Raw genomic sequence first — 17,286 nt, 5'->3', positions numbered from 1 at the left:
GATTGGGAGATTGGAATTGACATGTATACACTGATGTGTATAAAATGGATGACTCATAAGAAAATAAATAAATAAACATTAAAAAAATAAAGAGTCTGGAGGTTTCAATTCTAGATAAGATGAAGTACATTCTGTACTGTCTTTAAAAGCTAGACAGAATGCATGGAGCAGCTATTTGAGTACTGTGAAAAGTGAATAATAGTAGACAGATTGCGGAAGAAGACCAGAATTCAAAATACCAATGAACAGGTTGGAATAACTATATTAATATCAGGACAAAGTAGAATTAAGAGGAAAGAAAATTATTGGGGTGTTAGAAGAAAATTTACATAATGATGAAAGGGTCAGTTTATCAGAAAGACATAACAATCCTAAATGTGTAGGCACCTAAAAATAGAGCTTCAAAATACATGACACAAAAGCTGACATCTGAATAGAGAAATAGACAAACCCACAAGCATGGTTGGAGACTTTAAAATTCCTCTCTCAGTAATAGATAGAAGTAGTAAACAGAAATCCAATAAAGAGATGGAAGACTTAAACAATATTATTAGCCAGCTAGATTGAATTGACATTATAGAGCACTCCACCCAACAACAGCAGAATAAACACAAGGAATATGTACCAATTTAGACAATATCCTGGGTGATAAACTTAAAATTTTTTTTAAGGATTTGAAATCATAGTGTGTTCTTTGACCATGCTGCAAATAAACAAACTAGAAATCAATAACAGAAAAATAACATTAAAATGTCCAAGTACTTGGAAATTAATAACATCTTTAAAAATCCATAGGAAAAACAGGATGTCTTAGGATAATTAGAAAATATTGTGAACTCACCAGAAATGAAAATCATCATATCAAAATTTGTGGGCCACAGGTATAGCAGAGCTCACTGGGAAATTTATATCATTAAATGTTTATTTTCAGAAACAAAGATCTCTAATCAGTTATCTAAACTTCTACCTTAAGAAGCTAGAAAAGAAGAGCAAAATAAATGTAAAGCAAACAGAAAAAAGAAAAGAATATAAATCAATGAAACTAAAAAATCAATAAAATCCATTTTTAAAGCAATCAATAAAATCTACTGACTTATAGGTAAACTGACAAAAAAAAGCCGCAAATTGCCAGTATCTGGAATAAAGGAGGTGATACTACTACATATCCTGCAGACATTCAAAGGATAATATGGGGAAATTTTTACCTGTCTCAGAGCTCACTTAAGCAGTTGTTTAACTTCACAGCTTCCTGAGACAATGAATGAAAATTGGGACAAATAACAAACTAACTGAAAACTTAAAGAGAAAAGCTGGGAAATGAGATTTCCATGGGGGCTTTAAAAGTTCCGACATATTCCTGAGACTCTAGTAGGAATGTTTCGGACTGTGCACATGACCAGGGATGTGCACATGCTCATAAGACCTGAGAAGGTCCTAAGCTCTCACCTCTGTGTGACCTTGAGGCTCTGCTGAAGCAGGAAGTGAAGACTAAGGTAGAGTTTTTGCCTGCCTGATCAAGGCTCAAAAATGTATCCAAAAACACATGCAAAGCCTCTTGGCAAAGAATGGGAGACTGTGGATTCCAGATGTTTAAGGAAATCTCTGTCTAATCATTAGCTGACCACTAAGCTGACCTAGCAATGGTCACACATGACAGAATACAGACTTTACAAAATGATTTCAGAAAAGTCACAGCAACAACAACAGCAGCATCAACAACAAAAATCCTTGGGGAGGGAGGAAGAATCTGATTTCTACAGTTGCCAGATTACATTATTTAAAATGTACTCTTTTCAACAAAAATTATGGCATGTGCAAAGAAGAATATATTCCCCATACACAGGGGAGAAAGCAGTCAATAAGAATTATCCCTAAGGGAGTCCAGATGTTGTAGTTAGTATATAAAGCTATTTTAAATATGATCAAGGAACCAAGGAAATTATGTCTAAAGAGCTATAGGAAACTATGAGAATGATGTTTCACCAGATGGAGAATATCAATAGTTAGATAGAATTCTTTTTAAAAAAAAACCTAACAGAAATTCTGTAGTTGAAACCTACAGTAAGTGAAATGAAAAATTTATTAGAGGGGCTCAACAGCAGTTTTGAGCAGGAAGAAGAAAGAATTGGTTTCCAGTCTGAGGAACAGAAAGAAAAAGAATGAAGAATAATTAAGATAGCCTCAGGAACCTGTACAACCCCATCAAGCATACCAACATACACATAAAGAGAGTCTTAGAGGGAGAAAAGAGAGAGAAAGAAACAGAAAGATTTTTTTGAAAAAGTAATGGCTGGAAACTTCCCTAATTTGATGACACATGTAATTTGATGACACATCTAAGAAGATCAGAAAACTCCAAGTAGTTTGAACTCAAAGAGATCCATACATAGAAATGTCACGATCAACCTATCAAAAGACAAAGAGAGAATCTAGAAAGCAGCAAGAGGAAAAACAACTCATTATACAAGGTATCCTCAATAATTTAAGCAGATTTCTCACTGGAAACCATGGAGAGAAGAAAGCAGTGAAATGACATGTTTAAAATGCCAAAAGATAAAGACTGTCAGTTGAATCTATATCTAACAAAACTGTCCTTCAAAAATTAAGGAGAAACATTAAGGAAGAAACTTAAGGAAAAATTAAGGAGAACATTTCCAAATAAACAAAAACTGAGAGAATTAATCTCTAGAAAACTTATTGTACAAGAAATACTAAAGGGAGTCTTTTTCTGGCTGAAATGAAAGGACACTAACCAGTAACTATATCCACATGAAGAAATAAAGAGCATCTGTAAAGGTAATTTCATAGGTAAATATAAAAAACAATATAACTTGTTTTTGTTTTTGTTTTTGTTTTGCGGTATGCGGGCCTCTCACTGTTGTGGCCTGTCCCGTTGCGGAGCACAGGCTCAGCGGCCATGGCTCACAGGCCCAGCTGCTCCGCGGCATGTGGGATCTTCCCGGACCAGGGCACGAACCTGTGTCCCCTGCATCGGCAGGCGGACTCTCAACCACTGCGCCACCAGGCAAGCCCAATATAACTATATTTTAATAACTTTTTCTCCTGTTTGATTTTTGAAAACAACTGCATAAAGCAATAAACTTAAGTTTATGGTAATAGGCATTGTATTGGCAGTCCCAAAGACGATGTTTAGGTTCAGTTATTCACCAGGAGCGGTGATAGACTCAGCATATAGCTGTATGCACACCTAGGATTTATTACAGTGAAAGGATACAAAGCAAAAACAGCAAAGGGAATAGGCATATGGGCAAACTCCAGGGGAAGCCAGGTACAATCTTCCGAGGGTCCTCTCTCAATGGAGTCACACAGGGCACACTTAGTTTCCCAGCAGTGAATTGTGGTAACGTGTGAAATAATAGCTAATCGGGAGAGCTTGTTAGAGACTCAGCACCGGTTTTTTTATTTGGGCTGGTCATATAGGCAGACTCTGCCTAACATTTCCCCAAAGTCTAGACTCTCAGAAGCAAAGCAGGTGTTCAGCATTAACCATATTTTTCCACAGACATTGTAGACACAGTGAGAGTTTCTTTTAGTTAGTGATTGGAACCCTCCCTGAAGTCTAAACACCAACCAAGGGCTACCTTATATTCAGGCCTTTCTAGGGATAAGCAACTTGGCCTGCTGTATTAACTCTTTTATGCACAGGTGTACAATGTTTAAAGATATAATTTATATTAAAGTAATAGCACAAGGGTTGGGGGGGAGAAACAGAGTTATACAGGAGCAGTGTTTTTGTATACTACTGAAATTAAGTTGCTATCAATCCAAAATAGATTTTTATAAATTAAGGTGTTTATTATAATCCTCAAAGCAACCATTAATAAAATAACTCAAATATCTATTGCACACAGAAGAAGGCAGTAATGAAGGAATAGTGGAAGAACAATAACAAAAAAGACATAGAAAGCAAATAGTAAAGTGGATATTTGCAAAATAGCTAAGTAAATTCTACCTTATCAGTAATTACATTAAGTGTAAATGGACGAAGCACTCCAATCAAAAGAAGAAGATTGGCAAAATGAATTTTTTTAAAAAGAACATGATCCAACTTTATGCTGCCTGAAAGATAAATGCTTTGGTTAAAAAACACAACTAGATCAAGTGTAAACAGAAAAAGACATGCAAGCAGTAAACAAAAGACAACTGATTTGGTTATACTAATACCAGACAAAATAACCTTTTTGTTACTAGAAATTTTCTAATAAAATTTTCACTCCATTAATTCAACAGTTATAGTTGGAGACTTTAATACCCCACTTTCAATAATGGATAGAACAGTTAGAAAGAAAATCAACAGAAAAGGAAAGTCTTGAACAGCACTATAAACCAACAGTTACAAACCTAACATATTTATTACACTCTACCCTACAATAACAGAATGCACATTCTTCTTAAGTGTACATGACACATACTTCAGGATAGACCATATGTTAGGCTACAAAATAAATTTCAATACATTTTAAATGGTTAAAATCATAGAAAGTATCTTTTCTGATCACAGTGGAATGATAGTATATAAATCAGTAACAGACAGAAAATTTAAAAACTTATAAATACGTGGAAATTAAAGAACATACTCCTAACCAGTGGATCAAAGAAGAAATCAAAAGGGAGATTAGAAAATACCTTGTGATAAATGAATATGATAACACAGTGTACCAAAATTTTGAGGGTAGAGTGAAAGCAGTGCTCAGAGAGAAATTTATTTTTATAAATGTCTATATTAAAAAAAAAAGAATATCTGAAATCAGTACTCTAACCTTCTACCTTAAGGAATTAAGGAAAGAAGGGCAAATCAAACCCAAGACAATCAGATCAAAGGAATAGTAGAGATTAGAATGGAAATAAAGGAAATAGAAAATAAAGTAGAAAAAGTCAGGGTAACAAAAGTTGGCTCTTTGAAAAGATCAGGAAAATTGACATTTAACTAGACTGACCAAGAAAAAATGCAGAAAGGACTCAAATTACTAAAATTAGGAATGAAAGAGGGATTGTTACTGCCAAACTTACAGAAATATAAAGCATTATAAGAGAATACTTGAACAATTGTATGACAACAAAATAGATAATTTAGATAAGTTGGACAAATTCAGGACTTCCCTGGTGGCACAGTTGTTAAGAATCCTCCTGCCAATGCAGGGGACACACGTTAGAGCCCTGGCCTGGGAAGATCCCACATGCTGTGGAGCAACTAAGCCTGTGTGCCACAACTACTGAGCCTGTGCTGTAGAGCCCGCAATTCACAACTACTGAGCCCATATGCCACAACTACTGAAGCCTGTGTGCTGAGAGCCCATGCTCAGCAACAAGAGAAGCCACCAGCTCCTGCTCGCCGCAATTAGAGAAAGCCCATGTGCAGCAATGAAGACCCAACACAGCCAGAAATAAAAAGATAATAAATAAATTTATTTTTTAAAAAAAAAGATGAACAAATTCATAGACACAGCTATGGAAACTGACACTCAAGCAGTAGAATGTCTGAATAGATCTATAACAAGTGAAGAGGTGGAAGAATTAGTAATACGAAAATTTCACACAAAGAAAAGCCCAGGAAAGAATGATTCCACTGATGAATTCTAGCAAACATTTAAAGAGAATCCTTTACAAACGCTTATGAAAAATAGAACAGGAAACAGGTACCAGTTTATTCCATGAGGCTAGTGTTGCCTGATACCAAAAGTAATCAGACATCACAAGAAAGCTACAGAGCAGTATCTCTTATGGTTATAGATGCAAAAATCCTCAACAGAAAAGTAGAAAACTGAATCCAGCAACTTACTAAAAGGATTGCACACAGTGACCAAGTGGAATTTATCTCAGGACTGCAAGGTGGTTCAACACCCTGCCAGTTTATTGGTTCAGCTAAAATCAGTGTAACACCATATTAGAGTAAAGTACAAAAGCCACAAGATCATCTCAAGATGAGAAAAAGCAATTGACAATATAACACTCAACAAAGTAGGAATAGCAGGTACTTCCTAAACCTTATAGGGCATGTATGCATACAGTAGTTAACATCATACTGAATGGTGAAAGTTATCATTTTTCTCTTAAGTTTGAGAATAAAATAAGGATAGCCGCTCTCACCACTTGTATTCATTATTGTGTTGGAGTTTCTAGCCAGGGCAATTAGGCAAGAAAAAGAAATAAAAGATATCCAGATTGGAAAAGAAGTAAAATTATCTTTAAATTTGCAAATGACATGATATTCTACATAGAAATCCTAAGGAATCCATAAAAAATAACTATTTAGAACTAAAACAAGTTCAGCAAAGTTATAGGATGCGTATTCACTATACAAATATCAGTTACATTTTTATACACCAGCAATGAACAATCCAAAAATGAAATCAAGTTAATTCCATTTACAGTAGCATCAAAAAGAGCAAGATACTTAGAAATAACTTTAATGAAAGTACCCTGAAAGCTTCAAAATATTGTTGAAAGAAATTTCTAAATAAATGGGAGAATTCCATGATGACAGATTGGAAAACATTATTATTGAGATAACATTCTCCCCCAAATTGATCTACAGATTTAATATAATCCCAACCAGAATTCCAGCTGGATTGGGTGCAGAAATTGAGAGCTGATCCTAAAATTCATATGGAAATTGAAAGAGACCCAGAATAGCCACAAAAAATTTGAAAAAGAAGAACAAAACTGGAGAACTGACAATTCTCAATTTGAAACTTACTGCAAAACTACAGTAATCAAGACTGTATTGTATTGATGTAATACAGACATGTAGAACAAGGGGTAAAATTGAGGGTCCAGAAACAAACCCATGCATTTACAGTGAATGGATTTTTGACAGAAGTGTCAAGACAATTTAATGAGGAAAGAATAGTCTTTTTCACAGATAATTCTTGGATAATTGGATATCCACCTGGAAAGGAATGAAGTTAGACCCCTACCTCACACCATATACAAAAGTTAACTCAAAATGGATCAAAGACTAACAAGGTATAAATTTTCTTGACCTTGGATTAGGCAACAGTTTCTAAAATATTTGCAAATCATGTATCTGATAAGGGTCTTATATCCAGAATATATAAAGAACTCTTACAGTTCAACAATAAAAATATAAATAATGCAATTTTAATTTGGACCAATAATTTAAATAGACATTTCTCCAAAAAAGGATACACACATGGCCATTGTGCACATGAAAAGATGCAGAACATCATTAGTCGTTAGGGAAATGCAAATCAAAACCAGAGTGAAATACCACTTCATACCTCCTGGTACATCTATTGAAAAAGATGGACAGTAACAAGTGTTGGTGAAGCTATGGAGAAATTGGAAATCTCATACATAGCTAATGGAAATGTAAAATTATGTGACTGCTTTGGAAAAAAAAAATGTAGCAGTTCCTCTAAAAGTTAAACGTAGAGTATACAACCTATCAATTCTATTCCTAAGTATATACCCAAAAGAATTTTTTAAATGTATCCATATAAAAACTTGTACACAAATGTTTATAGTAGCATTATTCATAATAGTCAAAAGGTGGAAACAACCCAAATGCCCATTAACTTATGAATGGATAAATTATGGTATATCCATATAATGGAATATTATTCAGCCATAAGAAGGAACAAAGTACTGATGCACGATACAAGTAACCTTGAAAACATCATGCTAAGTGAAAGAAGCCAGACACAAAATGACATAAATGATTCTAGTTATATGAAGTGTCCAAAACAGGTATATCTATACAGACAGAAAGTAGATTGTGGTTGCAAGGGGTTAGGGGGAATGATCTGGGTAATTGGGAGTGACTAATGGGCATGGGGTTTCTTTTTGGTGAGGTAAAAATGTTCTGTAATAGACAGTGGTATAGGTTGCAGAACCTTGTAAATGTAACCACTGAGTTTTATTTTTAATTTTTTTTTTATACAGCAGGTCCTTGTTAGCCATCAATTTTATACACATCAGTGTATACATGTCAATCCCAATCGCCCAATTCATCACGCTACCACCACCACCACCCCCCGCTGCTTTCCCCCCTTGGTGTCCATACGTTTATTCTCTACATCTGTGTCTCAATTTCTGCCCTGCAAACTGAAAAACCACTAAATTTAAAAAATTTTAATAATGTTTAAAATTTTTTTAATTAGCAAATTGAACCCAACAATCTATAAAAAGAATAATGCACATGACCATAGTGGTTATTCTAGGGATGAAAGAAAGGCAAGCTCAGTATTTGAAATTTTGCCAGTATAATCCACCATATTAACAGTCTAAAAAGAACAACTACATGATTATATCAATTGGTGCAAAAATTTTTTTACAAACTTACTCATTTATGATAAAAACTTGTTAAACCAGAATAAAAGTTATGTACATAAAATCTACAGCTAATATAATACTTAAGGTAAAAAATATTGTGTGTGTAAAGAATGTTTTGGGAAATATTTTCTATAATTTTCTTGTCTTTCAAAATAGAATGCATGTAACATTTTTGTGTATGTTATCAGTAGTTGGCAAAAGTAGGAGAGTTTTTAATACACCTACTTTGGTACATTGTACTGAGTAGTTTCTGAAAACTTTACTCATAATACTGACTTTGATTAAAGGACATGTCATTGATTTTGATACCTGACAGACACATCATTGATTTTCTCAACTTTCTGTCTGTCCCACTAGAAATGTGGCTTTATTTTCACTGTTAAGTTTATTTCATTTTCTCCCTATTTTTTATAGGTGTATTCGACACAGAAATGATTGGGGAGCTCTTATTCTAGTGGATGATCGCTTCAGGAGTAACCCAAGTCGATACATATCTGGTAAGATTCTCTGCTGGGCTTAGAGTACGAATTAGTAACAATCTTTGGTATTTAATGACTTCTATTTTTAAAGCAAAGAATTGGATAGAGAATTTGAATTACTAGATCGAACATGGAAAAATTCACATTGACTGGAAATCTAGCCTTTTAATGCTTCTGTGTTTACAAAAAATCTTTATAGAGGAGACTCTGGTTACTGATGTAGTATTAATCAATCAAGATCCTTCAATTTCACCAGAATGTGGGATTTGATTCAGTAACATAGCAATAATTTATTTACCATTGTCAGGGAAAAAGCTGTTCCACAGAAATGAGTTTTCCAAGAAATATTAAGTTTTTACATTTAAGCACACAAGCAATCCTTTGGTGCTTAGGATTCTTTTTATTCTTTCATTCTGGATTATTTGAGTTTTATTGTTGTATGTGTGTTGTGTTTGTTTAGAAATGCTTCAGTTGTTATAGAGTTTATATTAGAGCTAGTATTTTCTAAAAAGAAAAAAAAGCGCCACTGCATGCTGCAAGATCAAGTACATGGTCATTTTTCTCCACTCAAATGAACAAATACTGTGTGCCTGTAGTTTTCATCCGAATTAATACCAGGAATCCATCTGTTATTAAAGAACTGTTGGAAGTACTTGCGTTTTTATTGTTATCTTTAGAGCTAAAAAGTTCATACCATACTATAATGAAAAGATGCTAATTTTTAAATTTGTTTCAGATTAGCTGTCTATGGGTATGGACTCTACTTTTTATATTTCAGAGCCTAATTATTATATTTGGTTCAATATTAAAACATATCCACCTGGATTGAAGCAGGAAATGCTGCCTTATTAGTCTTTTCTTCTCTTTCCCTGTAAAGCAAGCCAAGGCCAAGATATAACCAAAAACAAATGTTAAGTGCTTATGTTTAGTCAGCAGGTGGAGCTCAGATTCTTTGAAGTTTTCAAAAGCAAACTGACATTTTACACTGAAAAGGCTTTCTTTGATCACAAAAAGTTCGAAATGAAAGCAATAACTATAACGCTAAAATTTTTCAATTTGGGAAATTTTCATATTCTTATTTGGTATAATTATTTTCCCCAAGCAAACAAAAATAAAGAACTTTTAAAAAATGCTGTTTAAGTTTTTTTTTCTTATTTTAAAATCTAGAACTGAAATTTTTACCTTGTAGTTCAGATTTGTTGAGAGATTTTTTTGAATTAAGTATTTTCCATTATTTTCTGTAAGGTTTTTATTTTTTCTGAGACTCATAAACTTTGAAATCTTATCTAGGCAATACAGCACAACAACATACAAATTCCATTTGATGACTAATTTTTGTTTAAATTCAACACGCAAAAGAATAGTTGATAGAAAAGCTCCATTAAACAAAAAAACTAAAGGAATGTATTTGAAATGAAAGAATAATAGTTCAAATTGCTTGAAGCCCTGTCTTACCTTCCTCTCAACTTAAAATACCATAGTGACTTTTTAAATTACTCCAAAAGATGATGTTTTAGTAACATCAGCAGAGAATATTTATTTTCTAAAGTCCAAATATCTGAATTTCATTCTGAAGTGAGTCATACTCCAAAACACCTTATACTGTTAATATGGTTTATTTTTATGCAGTTTTCACATGTCACAGGGTCAAATCTTGTCCCTTACAACTTGATTATTTATATATTAAAAAATAATTATGTAATAAATATTCAGATAGGACATGATTTGCCCATAAAACAGTGTTATTCCTTTTACTCCCAGAATAGTTTGATATATTTGGAATTGGAAGGAGAAGGGAAACAAGCGAACAAAAAAAAAACCTATGAGACTGTAATCTTGAATTTATTTTTGCTAAAGGAGTCAAATTTAAAAGTTGGAATAAAAGATTGTGTTGTTTAGAACTTGTATTTTCTCTGCAATTAAAAGGTAGGTAATTTTTTGTGGGGAATTATGATAAAATTAAATTTGCCTTATTCCCCAGTTATTCTTAATTGACAAATAATATTTTCCCATCTCCATTCTACTCCCACTGCCTCTTCCCTCCATCCAGTTGGCAATCACTGCATGTAAAGAGAAATGCTACTGATACAAGAGCATATTGTACACATGAAGGTAAAAAGTCAGGAAAAATGTAGAGAACCACCCTGTATCCTCTAAATTCAAAGTAGATTACCTCACCAGAGAAGTTATCTAATTTTTTTTTCTTAATACATAATATCTTCACTGAATAACCAGAGTTTCTTTGCTGGGTTTACTTTTTGCCTTAGGACTTTCTAAGTGGGTTCGGCAGCTGATTCAGCACCATTCAACCTTTGAGAGTGCGCTGGAGTCCTTGGCTGAATTTTCCAAAAAGCACCGAAAGGTCATTGATGTATACAAAGAAGACAGAAAATCTATACAGGACAATGAGTCTCCGCTTGCAGTGGCTTGTTTGAAGGATAATACCTCAACTTATTTATTAGAAGCAGCAAGCCATCTATCACCAGAATATCCTAGGGAAGGTAAAGTAAAAATGTGTCTAAGAGCTACAGTGTCCTAAAATGATAGATAAAAGTCCATCTTTACCAAGAGACATCATCTCCAGAAAGGAGAAAAATATGAAAAGTTCTAACCATTTACATTTAGTAGAGAAGTCTTTCATTGTGTTTAGTGAAATGATATTTGTTATGCTACAGATTAATGTCCTTAAATATGTTGGTTGTTATAAGGTGTTATCATAAAATAATTTGTATCAGAATGGGAACAAATTTTTGAGGAGATCTACACATATTTTCTGGTTTTCCACTTAGAAGCTTTGCCACTAACTAACTTTGTGACCCCCACTCCCGAGCAAGTCACTTAACTTTTTGAGTCTTAATAGAAGGGATATCTGCCTACCTATCCCTCCAGGTTGGGTTGTAAAGATCTAATAAGATGATAAATATCACAACATTGTAAAGCACTATGCAAATGGTAATGTTTTTCTAAAGGTGATATTAAAAATTGACCTAATTTATAGATAATTGTCTTACATGAATTTCTTATTTTAGAGAAGTGAGAGTCATTTATTCTAAATGATAAAAAAATGATATTTTAAAATATCAGAACATACTGGATAAAAATATAATTTAGAAAATTAAAATATAGTTTAAAATATATTAGAATATAATACATCAGGGATTAGCAAACTGTGGCCTGCGGACCAAATTTGGCCTGCTGTTTTTGTAAGTAAAGTTTAATGGAATACAGCCACACCCAATCATTTATATATTGTACACAACAATAGAGTTGAGTAGTTGTATGTATTGCACTAGAATAGCATAATTGAGTAGTTGCAACTGATACAATGTGATCCACAAAGCCTAAAATATTTACTGTCTGGCCTATTATAGAAAAAGTTTGCCAAACTGTTCTGTATCATTGGATATCATTTTAATTGTTTTAATTAATATATAATAGTAGTTTAATATATTACTTTTTAAATATTTTATAGTATATGCTTCTATCCTAGCTAAATGTCATAGTGAATTCTAGGCCATTATACTGATAATCAGGAAAGCTAGGTTCTAGTCCAGGTCTGATTACCAACCAATTCTATAACTTTAAGCAAATAACTTAGTCTTGGTGGTTGTCAGTTTCCTTAAGGGAATTAGTCTAGGTCAGTTTTTCTCAATCACTGGTGAGTGGATTTTTAAGGCATTTTTACAGCCTGTTCCCTCCTTTACTCATTCCTCTTCCTCTTCCTTTTTACCATTTCTTTTCTTGTTCACTTCTGAGGTCCCTGGTTTGGAATTTGATAGTTTACCAGACAGCATTATAACTTGGGCTGGGAACCACTGGAGACCTAAGATTCCTTTCAGAGTTAACATGTTGTGCTTGAAGATGGATTGCTTAGAATGCTTCCATTCTAAGATGGAAGTCCTGCTACTACTTGTTATGGGCTCTCAATTATGTATCCTATACAGTTATTTCAGTATTTCTAACAAAAATTGTTTTAATATAACAAATACTACATTAGGAACAGAAAGTTAACATTCATATCTTTGTATTTGTAGATGATCCATTATTATTGGAAGAGTCTACCCAGGCAGTAGGAGCAGAAAAAATTGTGATTTCCAGATCCACAAGCCCAACCTTCAACAAACAAACAAACAGAGTTAGCTGGTCTGGCAGTAATTTTCTGGAACAGTATCTTACTGGTAAAATTTTGACTGGAACGCCTAAGTTTAGGTCATCAGAGGACTGTGCCTCTAATTCTTCCACTTTCAAAACAGAAAAGGGATGTGAAGCAGTTTTGCCACTCACTGATAAATATGAGTCCTCCTCTCTGACAGTAAACACATCAGTTGGACCATGCCCTCAATCGGAAACCATTGTTCCATCAATAAAGATTAATGCTACTCTCCTGAATCCAGAAGATCCAGACATTCTGTTATCTCTAGTAAGTGAAGAAGCTGAACTTTCTACTTCAAATACAGCTTTTGAAACAGAAGCAGAGGATGAATCTATCTATTTTACACCCGAACTTTATGATCCCATAGATACAAATGAAGAAAAGAATGAACTAGTTGGAACTGATAGAGACAACAGATTGGCTAATAATTCAAATTGCATTTTAGCTGAAGATCTTTTTGAAATTAAAACTATGAAAGGAATGGATTCAGTCAGAGAAATGAAAGCTGAGGATTGCACAGGCACAAAGTTGAATAGACTCACGCATATTAAAGAAAGTAAAGTTGATGACATTGGTAGTAATGTAAAAATGACTCATATAAATGAATTGGAACTGGGAAAAAACTCATGAAACGGATGTAAAGAACTTTAAACAGTCTCCTCCCAAAAATAAAGATGTGTTCCCTGGTGTTAGGTAATAATACTTAACTGTCAAGGTATAAAAGCATGTCGTCATGCTTATATTAAACTCTATTGTAAATGATAATTTGTACATTGGATAAGTGACATAGCTTTTTTTTTTAATTTGAGATATATAATTCACTTTAATCCAAAGTCTATATTATGTTCAGAAATATAAGTTTTACTATTATCAAGTTTTGATAAATTGATTCATAAAAAATATTTTCCTCCAAGTCTTCCTTAGCTAAATGCAATATTAAATTAAACAATCTGGAAGAATGTAGTTTCCTAAGGCACTTTAAATTTTACATAAATATTTGTATTTTGTAGTCCTCTTCATCCATTTGTTTTCATACTGCTGCGTAAAAATTAATAGCAATCTAATCCAGTCACCCCTCAGTCATGTTTCACTGTAGATTTTACCTCAGATCAGTCTGAGGTTTTTTTTTTTTAGAAATCAGTTTTCTTGAAAAGTATATTCCTGTATTAAACTGCCTACTTATAAGTAATTAAGAATTAAGGAAGAAAACTACATGTATTTTTAATTGAAATTGTTTTACATTTTTGTTTGTTAAATCAAAACCAAGCATGGGCTTCCCTGGTGGCACAGTGGTTGAGAGGCTGCCTGCCAATGCAGGGGACACGGGTTCATGCCCCGGTCTGGGAAGATCCCACATGCCGCGGAGTGGCTGGGCCTGTGGGCCATGGCTGCTGAGCCTGCGCGTCTGGAGCCTGTGCTCCGCAATGGGAGAGGCCACAACAGTGAGAGGCCCACATACCGCAAAAAAAAAAAAAAACCAAGCATGTTTTAAACAAATTTATGTAAAATTATAAAATGCCAAATGAAGAACTCCAAATTTTCAATTCTAATTATTTAGCTTCATCACCATTGCAGAAAAAAGTGACATGTTCTAGCATAAAGGCTTCAGTTATGCAACTAAGATAGAAGACTTCAAATATAAATTTAATAAGTAAAGCTAAACATGTAACTGTAGCTGAAAAATGTTCCCTTATAGCTGAGTAAGCTTTTCTGTAAATTTTGACTCTTTGTTTTTGTGAATGAAGCTACACTTCTGATCAAAAATGGTTATAAAAGGAGCTCTTCTCTGACATCATTCCAAAAATACATTCACCAATCTTTTCCAAGAAACATCTGCTACTCAATAGACATTTAGCCTTCTTGGAGTGATTTGAATTGAAATGTTATGAGCTGTTCAAGTTGTTGATGTGGTTTATTATTTTCAAGTCAAAATTCTCAGCAGTCAGGTATCTTTTATATTCATTTGGAACAATGATTTATTATATATGCATATGTTTACTTTCATTTTGATGACATTTATATTGAATACAGCTTAATTGTTTCTATAGCATTGGATGTTACAACTCTAAGCATAGTTCAAAGAAATTTAAATTGATAATTTACCAGTTAAAGAATTTATCTGCAGATTGGGATATATTCAGTCCCACCTAGTATTAGATCTTTTTCTTAGGTGATCAGTAAAAAGTTTCAAGCACTGGATTAATTTTTAAATTGTTTTGAAAGGGTGAAATCATTTGTCATCTTTGGAATAGTTCTTAATCCACACATCAAGGGTGGTGTGGTAGTAGAAAAAATACCAGGTGGAAGACAAGAGACTTGGGCTCTATTCTTGGCTCTGCCACTAATTTGCTAAGTCATGTTGGCAATCACCATGCCTTTTGGGGAATTAGTTTCATCTGTGAAATGTGTAGTTTAGTACTATAAAATCATGCAAATCCCTTTCAGCTTTAAAAATCCATAATTTAAAGGAATATATGTTGATATTTTATTCTGAATAAATTTTCATTTGCTTTGGTTGCAAAATGCTTAAAATAAAGCAAACCATTTGTATAAAAGGTAACATGAATAATTGTATGAATATGTACATAATAACTTGGGAAGCAAGTATTTATTTTACCAGTGCTGCAATTAAAATATTTTTGAATCCTTAAAATTGCCCTTAGAAGATTTGGTAAACTACCTGAGAAAAATCAAACACATTATTTTTTAGTCATATCTTAGTTTTATCATCCAGCTTGATCTCAAATACCATTCCTTTCCCTAGATATAATTTATTCTTTCCAAAATCTAATTCTCTCCAAGACTAAAAATTTCCACTACTGAGAATGTACATAGAGATGTGGCACAAGCTTTTAGTAATTCCAAGAGGTGCTTCAAAAATTTTGTACAATGGTATCATGGTTGAATCAGGTATATAGTCTCCTCAGATCACAGCCTTGACCAGGTTGGCATTGCAAGAAGTAAAGTCTAGCCTTTATAAAGAGTGTGAGGGAAAACATTTTCATTAGTGATAAAATACTTTTTAAAGAGATGTTTTAGAAAGTTTAAGTTAAAACATGTAAAAGCATTTAAAAGAGTATCTGGCACATGGCAAGCCCTCAATTATTACTTGGTAAATCAATCATGTATCTGGAGTACACTCTTGCTTTATACAAAGACTTCCCTAATGATGATAGATAGATAGACAGACAGATAGACAGATAGACAGATAGGAGGTAAACTGACAATAAACAAGCATTGTATAGTAGGAAGGGTAAGTTACTTGTCTCGTTTATTTTTTAAGGCTGAGATATATAAGATAGAAATTGTTCATCAAGTAATTTGCCTTACCCGTTCCATGCATATGAAATAATCATCTAATACTGAATTTATTTAAGGGCTGAAAATACATAGAACATACAGGCCACGAATCAGGAAAACTACCAGCTGGAGAAGGGGCTTGGTTCATGGAAGAAAGGTACATTGTGAAGAGTAGATGCTTCATGACTTGACTTTTGAAGTTTACATGAATCATTTAAAACCTTTAATAATTGTGTTGGAAATTAATGACAACTCTTTGTACTACTACTATGCATTTAATTATTAAGTGGTTTTTAATTTTGTATTGTTTCTAAGTTCACATGCTTTTCCATATTATTTTTCTGCAATATGACCTTCTCATGCTATGTTCCTGTAGTAAAACACATTCAAAATATTTAATTCTTTGAAATTGCTTATAAAACTCCATGAAGTCAAAACACCTATTGCAAAATCACTTGAAAGACTGGTTATTTAGTTATTTAATCTCTGATGGCATTATTTTGGTATTTGCTTACTACACAATTCTTCTTGCTCATGATCTTTTTAGCCTCAGATTTATCAGTAAGCTGCACAAGATTTAACTGTTACGAATTTGTGGTAGAGTCTTGTCTATTTTTATAGACAAATGCAGTCAATTTTTTGTAAATAAAAAGGCAGTATTAAAAGTGAACTTATTTTTTCTGAACTTTTTCATAATAAAAAATAAATGTAATACCACATCAAACAGTGAATGTCTAAGGAAGACAAAACTTTAATATAAAGTATCTATGCAGCGATTAAACATAAAGACATCACTTCAGGAAATGGAAATTTAAATATATGACCTAGGCTTATGATTCTCTAGCCTGAAGCAATTTTCATGTCTACCAAAAAAAAAAGCATTTTGTTTCTTAAGGTTTCATTTGATAGACCATTAGCTGCCTGCCTTCCTGTACTCTACAATGGGGCCTTGTTGTAATATCCATGTGATCTGAGCCAGTGGATCACCTTATTGGTGAAACCATCTTATAATGAAGTGCTTTCAGTAACTGAACTCCT

General features: G+C 33.3%; 1 protein-coding gene across 1 annotated transcript in view; it reads left to right on the top strand.

Moving 5' to 3' along the window:
• Nucleotides 1-13,645, top strand: part of BRIP1 (BRCA1 interacting helicase 1) — a 187,754-nt gene extending 174,109 nt beyond the window's left edge. The window contains 5 exon segments of the mRNA XM_065897689.1: nucleotides 8,731-8,813; nucleotides 11,063-11,315; nucleotides 11,317-11,399; nucleotides 12,830-13,566; nucleotides 13,568-13,645. Coding sequence (XP_065753761.1) covers nucleotides 8,731-8,813; nucleotides 11,063-11,315; nucleotides 11,317-11,399; nucleotides 12,830-13,566; nucleotides 13,568-13,645 — 1,234 coding nt within the window.
• Nucleotides 13,646-17,286: the final 3,641 nt, after the last annotated feature.

This window comes from Phocoena phocoena, chromosome 19 (genome assembly GCF_963924675.1).
Source record: "Phocoena phocoena chromosome 19, mPhoPho1.1, whole genome shotgun sequence".
NCBI classification, from domain to species: Eukaryota; Metazoa; Chordata; class Mammalia; order Artiodactyla; family Phocoenidae; genus Phocoena; species Phocoena phocoena.
This window is presented reverse-complemented; position numbering and strand designations above follow the sequence as displayed.